Source organism: Lithobates pipiens, unplaced genomic scaffold (genome assembly GCF_037356315.1).
Source record: "Lithobates pipiens isolate NorthernLeopardFrog02 unplaced genomic scaffold, aLitPip1_a1.2 Scaffold_16, whole genome shotgun sequence".
Lineage (NCBI taxonomy): Eukaryota > Metazoa > Chordata > Amphibia > Anura > Ranidae > Lithobates > Lithobates pipiens.
Window position 1 is genome coordinate 626706166 of NW_027507748.1, and position 13769 is coordinate 626719934.

General features: G+C 41.0%; 1 protein-coding gene across 9 annotated transcripts in view; it reads left to right on the forward strand.

The window, feature by feature from the left end:
- NBEA (neurobeachin) overlaps positions 1-13769 on the forward strand; it is a 901556-nt gene that overhangs the window by 801210 nt on the left and 86577 nt on the right. For all 9 annotated transcript variants that reach the window (XM_077484128.1, XM_077484132.1, XM_077484134.1 and 6 more), the window contains one exon: positions 3117-3257. In XM_077484128.1, the coding sequence (XP_077340254.1) occupies positions 3117-3257 (141 nt within the window). The remainder of the gene's footprint in view (positions 1-3116; positions 3258-13769) is intronic.

Genomic DNA, 13769 nt, shown 5'->3' on the forward strand with positions numbered 1-13769 from the left:
TTTATAGGGAAGCGGCATACTGAAATTGGAACCATTTCCTTGTTTGCCAATGGTAGCCTATTCTCTTTTTTTTTTTTATCACATTTATAAAGAATAGAGCATCTGATGGACTGAAAAATTATAAACCAGTCTTTAAAAATGTTTAAAGTGTCATGCTTATTAAAATTAGAAGAAAAGAGGTTTAACCTTAAACTACGTAGAGGGTTCTTTACTGTAAGAGTGGTGAGTATGTGGAATTCCCTTCCACAGGCAGTGGTCTCAGCGGGGGGCATTGATAGTTTCAAGAAACTATTAGACAAGCACCTGAACAACCGCAACATACAGGGATATACAATGTAATACTGACATATAATCACACACATGGGTTGGACTTGATGAACTTGTGTCTTTTTTCAACCTCACCTACTATGTAACTATGTAACTATACTGAACTGAAGCACCAACAACAGAAGAGAAGAGGATAGACTACTGCAAGTAATTACACTCATTGTTCCTATCACACTACTACTGCACTGTGCTAACCATGCAGCCCTCATTATTTCCTGCATGGTTTGTACCGTTGATGAGCCCCTAACTGGTGTCTACTGCCTATGGCCAAGATAAGACGTAACGCAACTAAGGCAGGCTATACATTTATGTAATTTTCCATCCTTCAACCACAGGATTCCTCCGTCAACACTGACTGTATTGATGGGGGAATCCCTCCCACAGTGCTATTGTGTTCTGCTGACGGAGAGCTTGGGTAGCCTTCCCCACCAACAGAATACAATAACTACTGCTGGCGGCTGTAGCTACCAGCAGTGATTGGGCGAAAAAAACTCGACAGGCTAGTTCTACTAAAGTTTATGGATGGATTCCTGCTGAACCAGCTGAGTTTCGATCCATTTGTTGACTGGCTTAAAGAGGAAGTAAACCCTGATGGGTGTTACTTCCTCTTTGATTCCCTGCAAAGGTAAAGCATAATGGACTACTATGTATCGCATAGTAGTCCATCATGTGTCACTTACCTGACACAGGAGCCAGCAAAGTCACCGCTGTCCCCTGTAGTTCCGAGCTTCCATCTTCTTGGTGGATCTCGCTGCTCCGGCGCTGTCATTTGCCGGAGCAGCGATGACGTCACTCGCACGCATGCACACGGGATCCGACACTCGCGGCATATCGCCGTGATCTGTGGCTTACCCAGTGTGCCTGCGCACCGCTGTCTACGGCGCATGCGGCTGTCTTCAGGTATCTCCGTATAGGTTTAGGAGATATTTCTTGGACCTACAGGTAAGCCTGTAGGTCAAAGTGGTTTGTAAGGGTTTACAACCACTTTAACATCAAGTTAGATGTGTATTTTAATACAAAGCTGTTATGCTGTGTACACACGATCAAAATTTCTTACAGGAAATGTGTGTTCCATCAAACATTTGCTGTCGGAATTTCCACACACAAATGTTTGAGAGCAGGTTCTCAAATTTTCTGACAACAAAACTAGTTGTCGGAAAGTCTGATCGTGTGTACACAAGTCCGTTGCACAAAAGTTCATGCATGCTCTGACTCATGCAGAAGGCTATTGAACTGGCTATTGAACTTCCTTTTTCTCGGCACGTCATACTTGTTGTGCGTCACCACGTTCTTGATGCTTGGAATTTCCGACAACATTTGTATGCAAGACAAGTTTTAGCCAACATCCTTTGGAATAAAATCCATAGTTTTGTTGTCGGAAAATCCGATCAAGTGAACAGGGCATAAGAATGGCTAAAATGGTTGGAGATTAGCAAACAGTTTATTGTTAAATCTGACACATTCAACCTGGTGAATTAAACCAGTGAACCTGCTTTTAAAAAGAAAACGGAAAAAAATAAACCACTAAAGACCATATTTAATAGAGAAGTGGCATGTATTGCATTTGAACCCTTGATATGGCTCCGTTCACACCAATGCGGTTTTTCATGCTTTTTGCAGAAACACAGGACATTATTTTTAACATGGGTTCCTATGGAACACGTTTACATCAATGCATTTTTGGTTAGACTTCGTTGGAGAAGCTGCAGAAAAGCAAATCCGTGTTTTTTTGCCACAATTTGTGTTTTTTTTAATATGCCCGTCATCAAATTTGCCCCCAAAAAAGCATAAAACATGCAAAATGCGGGAAAATCACATTAAGAAACTCAAAAATCACTGCAGAAACACTCAAAAGCAAACTGCATAGGTGAGAATGGAGCCGAAGTGCCCCTCTATTTGTTCAAAGCATACTATGGGCTCCATAAAGGTACCTATGGAGGAGATCGGGGTGTTACTTGGCTTGCTGTAATGTGTCCTGTATGTTTATGCTTCAATACCTGGTTTTGAGCTTGTTAGATTCAGTTGTTTGATTACACACCACAGTATTGCTACATTTTCTGACACTCTTACTTGACGTCAGGTGTCAACACTCGTTTGACAGCATCTGAAAAGTAATTGCTGTAATCAGATATCAAAGTGTGTTTTCTTGCATTTTCCTCTTAGAATTGCTGGTATGTTTCCTAAAAAGGCTACATAATTGTTAATGAGTCAGGGCTTGAGGTATTATTGTCATGCTTTTGTGAAGTCTGTGATTCCAGCGTGTCAGAATCATGTGCGTTGTAAAGATATACTCCAGTCAAACATGGGAATTATGCATTTAAAGTGACCCTTGGGACCCAGCCTGCCTGACAGATTGCTCCAGCTTTCAGCCTAACATTCACCCTATACAGCTTGCTGCCCTGTTAGGTTGATCACTGTAGCAACGTTGCAGGTTAATATGTCCCTTAAGCCCCATACACACTATCAGATATTCTGCTGTGTTTTTCCTTTAGATTTACCAAAACCATATAATATGAGGTCAAACCTTAGGAGTTTCAATTTGTATGCAATCAGGCAGGCCCTTGCACTACATGGTTTTGGTAAATCTGAAGGAAAAACTCAGCAGAAAAACTGATAGTGTGTATGGGGCTTTAGTTGAAGCACAGATATGGACACATTAGAAGGAGATTCCAAAGCATGAAGATTTTATAAAACTCTTAAGTAACTTAAGGTGGACTCACTCTATTGTTCATAAATATTGTAAAAACATTATATAAATCTAACATATCAATTGTTCTTTTTTTTTATAGCCTATTGGTGCTTTGAATCCAAAGAGAGCAGTGTTTTATGCAGAGCGCTATGAGACGTGGGAGGATGACCAGACCCCACCCTACCATTACAATACACATTACTCCACCTCCACCTTCACACTATGTTGGCTTGTTCGAATCGTAAGTATATATTAATTTTTTTTTTTCAAATACATGCTAATTTGGATGAATATAAGTGAATTATTTCTGGCTAGCTTCCCTGAGGAATCTAATATAAACGAATGATCTGAACTTCCAGTAATGTTCTGAGAATGTAGTGTATCTACTACCTCATCTAACAGTGTTATATCCAGCACTCTACATTTTGCCAGTTTTTAGATAGATAACTTTCCCTTACTTTATCCAAAATGAGAAAAAAAAAGTTTTGCCTATAGTTCCATATAAACATTGTGGCTTTGAAGTGGTTTACCAGATTTATAGTTGAAGATATCAGCCATAATCCCGGTATCTTTTCCTTCAGCCTGCAGCTGGCTTTCTCATGAAAGTGGTCTGAGCAGCTCTTGAGCCACTGGGGCGCTTTCAGAAGCAGTGGGAGTAGACACCCCCCCACCTTCTGCTGCTCGCCGGTGTCTCTCGGGCTCACTGTTTCCACCATCTTGCCCAAGAAATGATTTGACGGCGTGGTTTGCTGGTACCAAAGGCGATCAAAGAGTAGATCATCTTTGATCGCCTCTATGGCCTTGGAGGACCAGAGCGACGGCATGACATCACTTCCGGCCCAGGCTGGAAATAAACTTTTTTTTTTTTTTTTTTAGCAACAGATCAAAAACATTTATTTATTTTATTTTTTTTTAAATGTATTTTACTTTTAAAAATAAAGGAGAGATTTGGGGTCTTTTTGACCTTCGATCTCTCCATAAGGACCTGTATTCCTTATTTCTATAATAAGCAATGTTTACATTCCTTGTAATAGGAATAAAAGTGATCAAAAAAAAATAATTCAAAGGACAGTATAAAAATAAAACGTAAAATAAGAGAAAAAAAATATAGTGCCCCCATCACTCACACGCAGAAGCAAACACATACGTAAGTCGTGCATGCATATGTAAATGGTATTTGCACCGCACATGTGAAATATCGTGCAAATGTTAGAGGGAGAGCAATAGTTCTAGCGCTAGACCTCTTCTGTAACTCTAAACAGGTAACCTTTAAAAATTTGAGAGTGTCATCTATGGAGATTTTTAAGTACTGTAGTCTGTCGCCATTCCATGAGCGTGCGCAATTGTAAAGCACGATATGGTAGGTATTTATGTACTCAACGTAACATCATCTTTCACATTTTGCAAAAAAAAAAAGGGGTATATATTTTATGATTTTTTTTTTAGTTCATTAAAGTGTATTTTTTCCCAAAAAATTGCGTTTGCAAAACTGCTGTGCAAATATCATGTGACATATAAAATTCAAATGCAACAATCGCCATTTTTTTCCTGGGGTCTCTGCTAAAAAAAAAAAAAAAATTATAATGTTTGGGGGTTATAAGTAATTTTCTACCAAAAAATACTAATGTAAACTGTTAGTAAAGAAAAAGTGGCAGAAAAAGCCTGGTCTTAAAGTGGTTAAATCAGACTAGCACGCTTTTTCTCACAAGGAACAGCGCTATGGGAATGAAAAGTTCAGTAGTCTATATCAACCAGTTTAGTTTTACTGTAGCAATATCAGTCAAGAAATACCTTCTAATTGGCTTTGCTTTTTGTAACCCTTGTTATATGATATTGACAAAAGTTGGCATGGTGCAGTATATATACTTGAAAGAGAACTGCATTGCCTATTGCAGCCAATCATAATTGTTGTCTCAATTTAATAATGGGGTGAGAAAAATAAAAGGAGGACTCTGAATGCAGCTTTCCTGCTTTGGACATTTGTAATCAGGTTTCTTCATATATGTCCTAAATGTGACCTCATTTAATTCTGTGTTTTTGTTTAGCGCCCCTGTCCCCTCCAGCTTGCTAAGTCACTTCAGTCAAGAATGTAACAGAATGCACCATGCAGTTTTAGCTTAACAGTGATCACCTCGCTGCCTCTAATTGTGAATACATTTAAGCTGTCAGGTGTCTGCTCACTTCTCACAGAATCTTAAAAGGCTATCGGTGAAATCAAATACCACAGTGGCTTGAAAATGTAAAATATTCTGAGTAATACTTGCTTGATTGACACATCTATGTAAGAAAATATTCATTTACAGCCATTGCCCTTAATGGAGAAAAGAACATGATTCAGAGATTAGGAACACATATTTTACTAATTTGTAGTGTTAAAAATTCTAGATATGTGTACGTACAATGGCATAAAAGCAACACTTAATCATTTTAATACATGCTAGTGTTAAATAATTTTACTTTAAAGAAAAACTTGTCAAAGCTTCATACACATTTTTGTGAACATTTATCATTATTGATTGATGAGCTTTCACATTCAAGTATGTATCTTTGCCTACACGTTCCTCACTCTGAGCTTTCAGGCAGCATACCTTATGTAAGAACATCACTGGATCATGGAGAGCTAAGGCCGCGTACACACGGGCGGACTGTTCGCCCAACTTTGTCCGCTGAACAGTGTTTGGGCGGACAGTCCGCTCGTGTGTGGGGCTTCAGCGGACAGTTTCAGCGGACAGTTGGACGAACAAGGTCTTACGGAAATTCCGAAAAACTGTCCGCTGAAACAAGGTTTCAGCGGACTGTTCGCTCGTGTGTAGGCTTGTTCGGCCAACTAAGTCTCGCGCATGCTCAGAAAGGATTTCCACGTCGGAAGGTTGCATTGCAGTGTATAGGACGTCAAAATTTTCGATCCGTCGTGCGTGCCGAAACGTCATCGCGCACGGTTTCAGCAAACTGTTCATCCGTCGTGTGTGGCCATGTCCGTCCATGCTAAGTTTGAGCGGACTGTTTGCCGAAACTGTTGGACGGACAAAGTTGGGCGAACAGTCCGCGCGTGTGTACTCGGCCTAAGAGTTTTATATTCCGTAATCAGACCTCAGCTAGTTTTTTTTCTGAGAAGTGGCCCCATGTAGACAGGGCTGGTGCAAGGATTTTTTACACCCTAGGCCAGTGATGGTGAACCTTGGCATCCCAGATGTTTTGGAACTACATTTCCCATTATGCTCAGCTACACTGCAGAGTGCATCAGCATCATGGGAAATGTAGTTCCAAAATATCTGGGGTGCCAAGGTGCGCCATCACTTCCCTAGGCGAAACCCCACTTTGTGCCCCTCCCCCCCCCCCCCCCCCAGTTCCGCCCCTGATTTCAGATTTCTGATTATTCATTGCAGTTTTCTGGCATCACTGACACATCCAGACATTCATCACTACACAGATGTGGCAGGTAAATTTAGCTTGGACAACTATAAATTACATGCAATTTAAATGAGATTCAGTGGGGTTTGATTTGAGCCCATTCATTTTGAATGGGCTCAAATTGTGCCACATTGCACAAAAGTTGTGCATAACCTATTTTGGAACCACACTGCCATCAAATAGCATGGCCCATTTGTACCAAGTGATCCAGTGAAGGCAAATGCACTGCCTTTGTGACCAGTATTTGGGGTCTCATTACTATTGCGCTGCCACCCACTGCAGATTGCAAGGGCAATGCAATTTGAATGCATTGCGGGAAATGCACATGGATGGTGGGTTTCCTGCACCGCATTCTTGTGTGAACTGGGGCTAAGAGTCTGGTGTGTGAGGGCCAGGTCTGTCTATGCCAGCAATCACCAGATAGGATGGACAGGACAAATCCCTGGAACCCTTATCTCCCCGATCCTGAATGCCCCCATCTCTGTATGCGCAGATCCTCGGCCACCCCTTGTATCATGCTTCCCGGCTCAGGCTTTGGTCAGCTACCTTCTCCTGACTGGGCTGCAGCACCAAGTGGGACATGCTGCCTGTTCTCCAGGCTCCACTACAAGTGCTGGTGGCCTCACCGGGAGGAGAAACAGCGGAGATCTCAGTTTGCCTTTGGGAAGGAGAAGAGGTTTGTTGTTACTAGGCATAATATTGGAATAGAGTGGCATATGAGGAATGGGGTGTGTGAACCAGTAGGAGTGTACTTTTTTTTTATGTCCTATATTCAGTGTAAGATTTTTTTTTTCATTCTTCCACTATGACAATTATTTTCACTGAAATTGACAGGTATAACATCAATTTGAATTATTGGCAATGTATTGATGGGCATAAAGATTGTACTGGTCCACAATTAAATTCAATAAATCTTCAGTGAAAAAAAAATTGATAGGTGTAACATTTTCTATCTACTCTATTTACTATCAGAAGGTCTGGCTGCACTGAAAATTGACAGATTGTAGATGGTGCTGGATTAGAGGGAAGCCATACAGGATTTCAAAGCACTTATGGGACCCTAGTATGGGCCCTAATTCTTTGTGGCTGTTGTGAAACCCCTGCCCTATCATCTGAGTGTACTGTACTGCTGGTGCTCACCACTTCACCAGGATGTACAGCACTGGTGGTGGTTGCTTGCTATTCTTCAGATCGCCTGATTCTTTTTGTTGGGACCTCTTTCTCCTCTGAATCTGTTACTGAATTGCTGCCTTCCCCGGGTTCATTTTCAGAATCTTAATCTGACAGTGAGAGTCCTCCACTACTATCATCTGTCATGCTCAGAATCTGGAATGCCTTTTTGCTGGTGTACAATTGTTTGGCATTTTGATGTTGATGCTGCACTGCTGACACTATGGCAGATGTTGGTGCTGCACTGCTGACACTATGACAGATGTTGGTGCTGCACTGCTGACACTATGACAGATGTTGGTGCTGCACTGCTGACACTATGGCAGATGTTGTTGCTGCACTGCTGACACCATGACAGATGTTGGTTCTGCACTGCTGACACTATGACAGATGTTGGTGCTGCACTGCTGACACTATGACAGATGTTGGTGCTGCACTGCTGACACTATGGCAGATGTTGTTGCTGCACTGCTGACACCATGACAGATGTTGGTTCTGCACTGCTGACACTATGACAGATGTTGGTGCTGCAGTGCTGACACTATGACAGATGTTAGTGCTGCACTGATGACACTATGACAGACGTTGGTGCTGCACTGCTGACACTATGACAGACGTTAGTGTTGCACTGTTGTCACTATGACACATGTTGGATCTGCACTGCTGACACTATGACAGATGTTGGATCTGCACTGCTGACACTATGACAGATGTTGGTGTTGCACTGCTGTCACTATGACAGATGTTGGTGCTACACTGCTGACACTATGACAGACATTGGTGCTGGGCTGCTGACACTATGACAGACATTGGTGCTGGGCTGCTGACACTATGACAGACAATGGTGCTGCGCTGCTGACACTATGGCAGATTTTGGTGCTGCATTGCTGACACTATGACAGACTTTGGTGCTGCACTGCTGACACTATGACAGAAGTTGGTGATGCACTGCTGACACTATGACAGATGTTGGTGATGCACTGTTGACACTATGACAGATGTTGGTGCTGCACTCCTGACACTATTACAGATGTTGGTGCTGCACTGCTGACACTATGACAGAAGTTGGTGTTGCACTGCTGACACTATGACAGATGTTGGATCTGCACTGCTGACACTATGATAGATGTTGGTGTTGCACTGCTGACACTATGACAGATGTTGGTGTTGCACTGCTGACACTATGACAGACGTTGGTGCTGCACTGCTGATACTATGACAGATGGTGCTGCACTGCTGATACTATGACAGATGGTGCTGCACTGCTGACACTATGACAGGCGTTGGTGCTGCGCTACTGACACTATGACAGACATTGGTGCTGCACTGCTGACACTATGACAAACGTTGGTGCTGCACTGCTGACAATATGACAGATGTTGGTGCTGCACTGCTGACCCTATGACAGATGTTGATGCTGCACTGGTGCTCTGTGGGTGGCTGCAGTGTGTGTATGTCTAATTCACAGTTCCCTGACAGGCTGCTGTTTACATTTTGTGATGGCTGTGATTTGGCACAGCCATAACATGGTACAGGGGCTAATCACAGCAGCCCTTTAGCAATCAATGATGCACTATCCAAACAGCTAGGGTTACAGCCATCATAGATCGTGCCATGCACGTCCATGGAAAGTGGGTGGACGTACGGGTACATTATCCCAGAACGATGCTTGTCCTGCCCAGCCATATATACAGTATTCAGTGGCTGGATGGGAAGCAGTTAAACGTGACATCTGCTCTTTTAAATACATATGCTTTGTGGATGATATACCATATCAGACCCTGCAGAGAGTGTTATTAAGATGGGAAAGGGGTGAGGAGGGGTTGCTACTTAGTTGTTTTGTAAATTTGGTTAACTGTATTGTGTTTTTGTTTTTGCGCTCTTTATAAATTCTTTGTTGTAATGCAAATTAAAAAGGTTGCATAAAAAATGTATTTACTGTAAACCTTAAAAGAGTGACTTAAAGTGGTAGTAAACTCTGTTATACCACTTATACCTACAGGTAGGCCTAAAATATGGCTTTCCTGTAGGTACTGTGAATATCTCCTAAACAGTACAAGTTTAGGAGATATTCAGAATAAATGCAGCAGGAGTGACGGAAGTAAGACCAGTGGAAGATGTAAGCCCTATCAGTGGTGACAGCACGGCTTCTAAGCCCCTGTACATACGGTCCGACATTCTGCCAACCAAATCCGTCGGATTTTGCCTGTCGGATCTTGTCCGAAACTGTTGCATATACACGGTCGGACTAAGTTGTCGAAAATCCGATCATTCAGAACGTGATGACGTAATTTTGTTACGATGGGACTAGTAGCCAATAGCTTTGATGTAGGAATTTGATCTGAGCATGCGTGGCACTTGGTCCGATCAAAATTCTCTACACATGATCGGAGTATGTCCGATCGAACCAGTTGGTTGGAAAATATTTCCAACATGTTGGAAAATTGGGTCCGACGGATATTCCGACGGAATCAGTCTGATGCATACCACACACAGTCGGATTATCCGACAACACAGTCCGATAGGACACATTCCGACGGATTCTCCGACCGTGTGTACAAGGGCTAAGAGAAGTTTCTCATAATGTGCTAGTATGCAATGTATATTAGCACATTATGACATTGCCTTGCAGGGACTTTATTTTTATTTTTTAACCAATTGTGGTTTACTACCGCTTTGAAAAGTGTGCCCCAGATATCCTAAAAGAAGCATCAATAATTTCTAATGGGCTTTTGAAGTCTGGATAAAACTTTTCTGAAGACATGGAAGCCTCTCTGTCAGTCATAGCCCAAAACTATGTTTCTGTGGATTGGGATTGCCTATCGGTTTCACAGCACATAAATGTACACAATCTGTCGGACTGTACCTCTCTGTTACTTGACAAGGTGAGCAGGTACATGGGCTGCTAGCTTTCCCACGTTCTCTTGTAACTTTATCCAAATGTTCCCAAAGAAAAATACCATCCAGTTCCATAATAAAAGTTTATTTGTATGGGATACAGGCTATTAGGGCCCCTGGGGCAAACTAGGTGACCCCAAGCTCATTATGAATTCGGCATGCAAGCCAAAAACAGCATTGTACCAAAGCCACATCACTCCTCGATCTGCTAGTATATTTAAAGAAGCTTAGGTTTATCTGGCCATTACTGATGGCGAACATAAAATATGCATGTTTATATTGGTGTTATTAGTAATATTTGGAATTCAGAGTAAATGTTGCAGCTGTTATGTTTGCGAGCCATAAAAGTTATACAGTGTGCAGAAATAACAAGGTCATGAAGTTTAAAGGGCCACTAAACCTAGAGCACCAGTTAGCTTATATAAAGAAACTTTTGATAAGGCTCACAGAAAGCTGCCTAAATTCAAGCAGCATTTTCAACACTGATCTCTATTGTAAACGCATTATTGTGGAGAGAAATATTTTGCTGCAGGATAGTGCTTGCGATAAAGTATGGGCTGTACTTGTCTGCATTGTAAATGTTAAAGATGAACTTGAAGTGATCATCTTAATATACAACTAAATTATAATGTATCTGTGAACTGCTTTTTTATTAGGATTTTTTTTTCATTATCTTCAGTAATCCTTGTGATTTAGGCATCACTGGTAGGCAACATTAACAGTTCATTGACCTTGCATTTCTCAGCTGAAGTTAAGCACTACAGCTTGGTTACTAATCCACTCCTAGCCAGGTGATTGAACACTGAAGTGCGTTCATTAAACTGTATTACTACTCTGCTTTACTTTCTGTTCTTGTCAACCGGCCTGTTAGGCAGCACTGTGCAGTCTAAATTGAGTGTGGTTCACTTGGAGTAAATGTCATCCTATTTAAAGGTACAACAACTTATAAGGCCAGAAGCTGCTTCTTTGTCAGCTCTTTTTTTTTTTTTTTGCCTGCTGAGTCAATGAAATTAACCAAATATACGGAGTTGACAATTAGGAACCTCCATTTACTAGATATTAAAGGGATTGTAAACTGTCCTTTTTTTTCCATAAAATTAACAAACATGCCTATACTTACCTGCTCTGTGCAATTGTTTTGCACAGAGCAGCTCCGATCCTCCTCTTCTTGGGTGTTTGGCCAGCTCTCCAGGCTCTTCTTTTTCATTGGGTGCCCCCATGGAAAGCAGATTTTCATTGGGGCACCCATGTGGGCTTGTTTCTGAGTCCTGCTGCTGCGTCCATTGACACAGACAGTGGGGCTCGACCCCGACCCTGCTCCCGTGTCACTGTGTTTGATTGACAGCAGCAGGAGCCAATGGCTCCTGCTGCTATCAATCTGTTCATTGAGGGACAAGACAGCGGCTGGAGCCACTGTGCTCATGCACATCAGCGGATCAGGCTTAGGTAAGGAAAATGGGGGTTCTGGGGGGTGGGAGCTGTAGCACAGGTTTTCCAACTTAATGCATAGAATGCATTAAGGTGAAAAACCTTGGGGCTTTATAACTACTTTAAAGTCATGATCAGGAACACAGCCTTGGAAGACCTACACCACTGTGTTTATTTATGCACAGGCTCTGCACAGATTCATAGGTTTTGAAGCTTTCCTTTTACCTCGGCCATTAGTTAAGGTTTTCTTAACCAGTGTTTCTCAACCTGCAACCGCGGGGCTCCTTCAGATAATAAGGGTTCATTGAGCGATGCACAATTTCTTCCTCTCAGATAAGTAACCACCACCACCACCAATGATCTTTTTCAGCTATCTGTAATTCCATCTATTGATCCTAAATGTAAGGAACACTCTTCTAATTGACCATCAAACTAATATAGCGTAAGCTGTAGATATAGTAATTATTAAGCCCCATACACACTATCAGTTTTTCTGCTGAGTTCTTCCTTCAGGTTTACCAAAACCATGTAGTAGAAGGGTCTGCCTGATTACTTACAAATTGAAACTCCTAAGGTTTGACCTCATATTATATGGTTTTGGTAAATCTGAAGGAAAAAACAAGCAGAAAAACTGATAGTGTGTATGGGGCTTTAGCAGTAGTGCCCTGAGACTAAAAGTTAATTTAAAGAATTCCAGCAGGTTAAAAGGTTGAGAAAGGCAGCATTGTTGTATGTGATAATATTGGTCAATTGGGCTTAGCACAATTTTAGCCACGCACATAGATGTATAGATGCTGTGGTCCATTTCAGAATCTCAGCCCATGGGTGAATATAAAAAAGCTATTATTTATATGCTGTAATTCTGTAGCACATTTGTGTGCGGGTTTATGAAACCTACAAACACAATATCTGATATTCATGAATTTTAGAGGCTACTTCGCCTCTTCATATTGTAATGCTTGAGTATGCAATTTTAGCGTAAGTTATTACTTGACTGTTGCCCACTGTGCATGTTTAAGTAAATATAATTTATTATTTAAAAGCCATGTAAGCAGATCATATAGGCAGCATGCTGGTATAATCTACCACCAACTGTGGGCAAAGGCAAGCTGTGGAGCCATACAACTGCTTTAACATAATTGGCGTGCTTGCAACTCTGATTGCTGACTTAGGGTGAAAATCTACTGCTTTTATTAAAGTTTTTTTTTTTGTTATGCTGTAGGCAGTGTTTTCCATTTGAACTCTAAGTCATTATAAGGGAATGTATGGCATTGCAGAATATAAAATTCTATTCTGTATTGCCACAATTTCAGTGATAGATTTTGTTCTCTGAAGATTTTTTGGGATTTTGGTTAGAAGATAAAAACATTCAGATTCTTCTGTAAGCCCACCTGCAACTCATTCTCTTTTAAAAGGTTGTGCTGCCAGTAATCAGAAAATACTAATAGGTTTTTAAAAAAAAGAAACAAAAGCTTCTAAATATATGAAAAAATATATAAATGCAAGAGGTTTTTATTCAGTAAAGAAAGAAAAATCCAAATATACTAAAATGCATAAATGCAAAGAGGTTTTTTATTAATAAAGAAAGAAAAATCTAAATATACAAAAAAAATATAAAATATATAAATGCATATATTGTACATTTTTATGATCTTATCTTTCTGATCATTTAGAAATTTTAATAAATATGTATGATTTTATACATTGTAGAGTTTGATTTTTTTTGGTTGCCAATAAAAGTCCCTATAAGAGGATACTTTATTGGTATAGTAATCAGAAAGGGGAATAAGCCCTTGGACACTGGTGAAATCTAGCGGGCATGGATCTGCCTATTCTGATTTCCCAC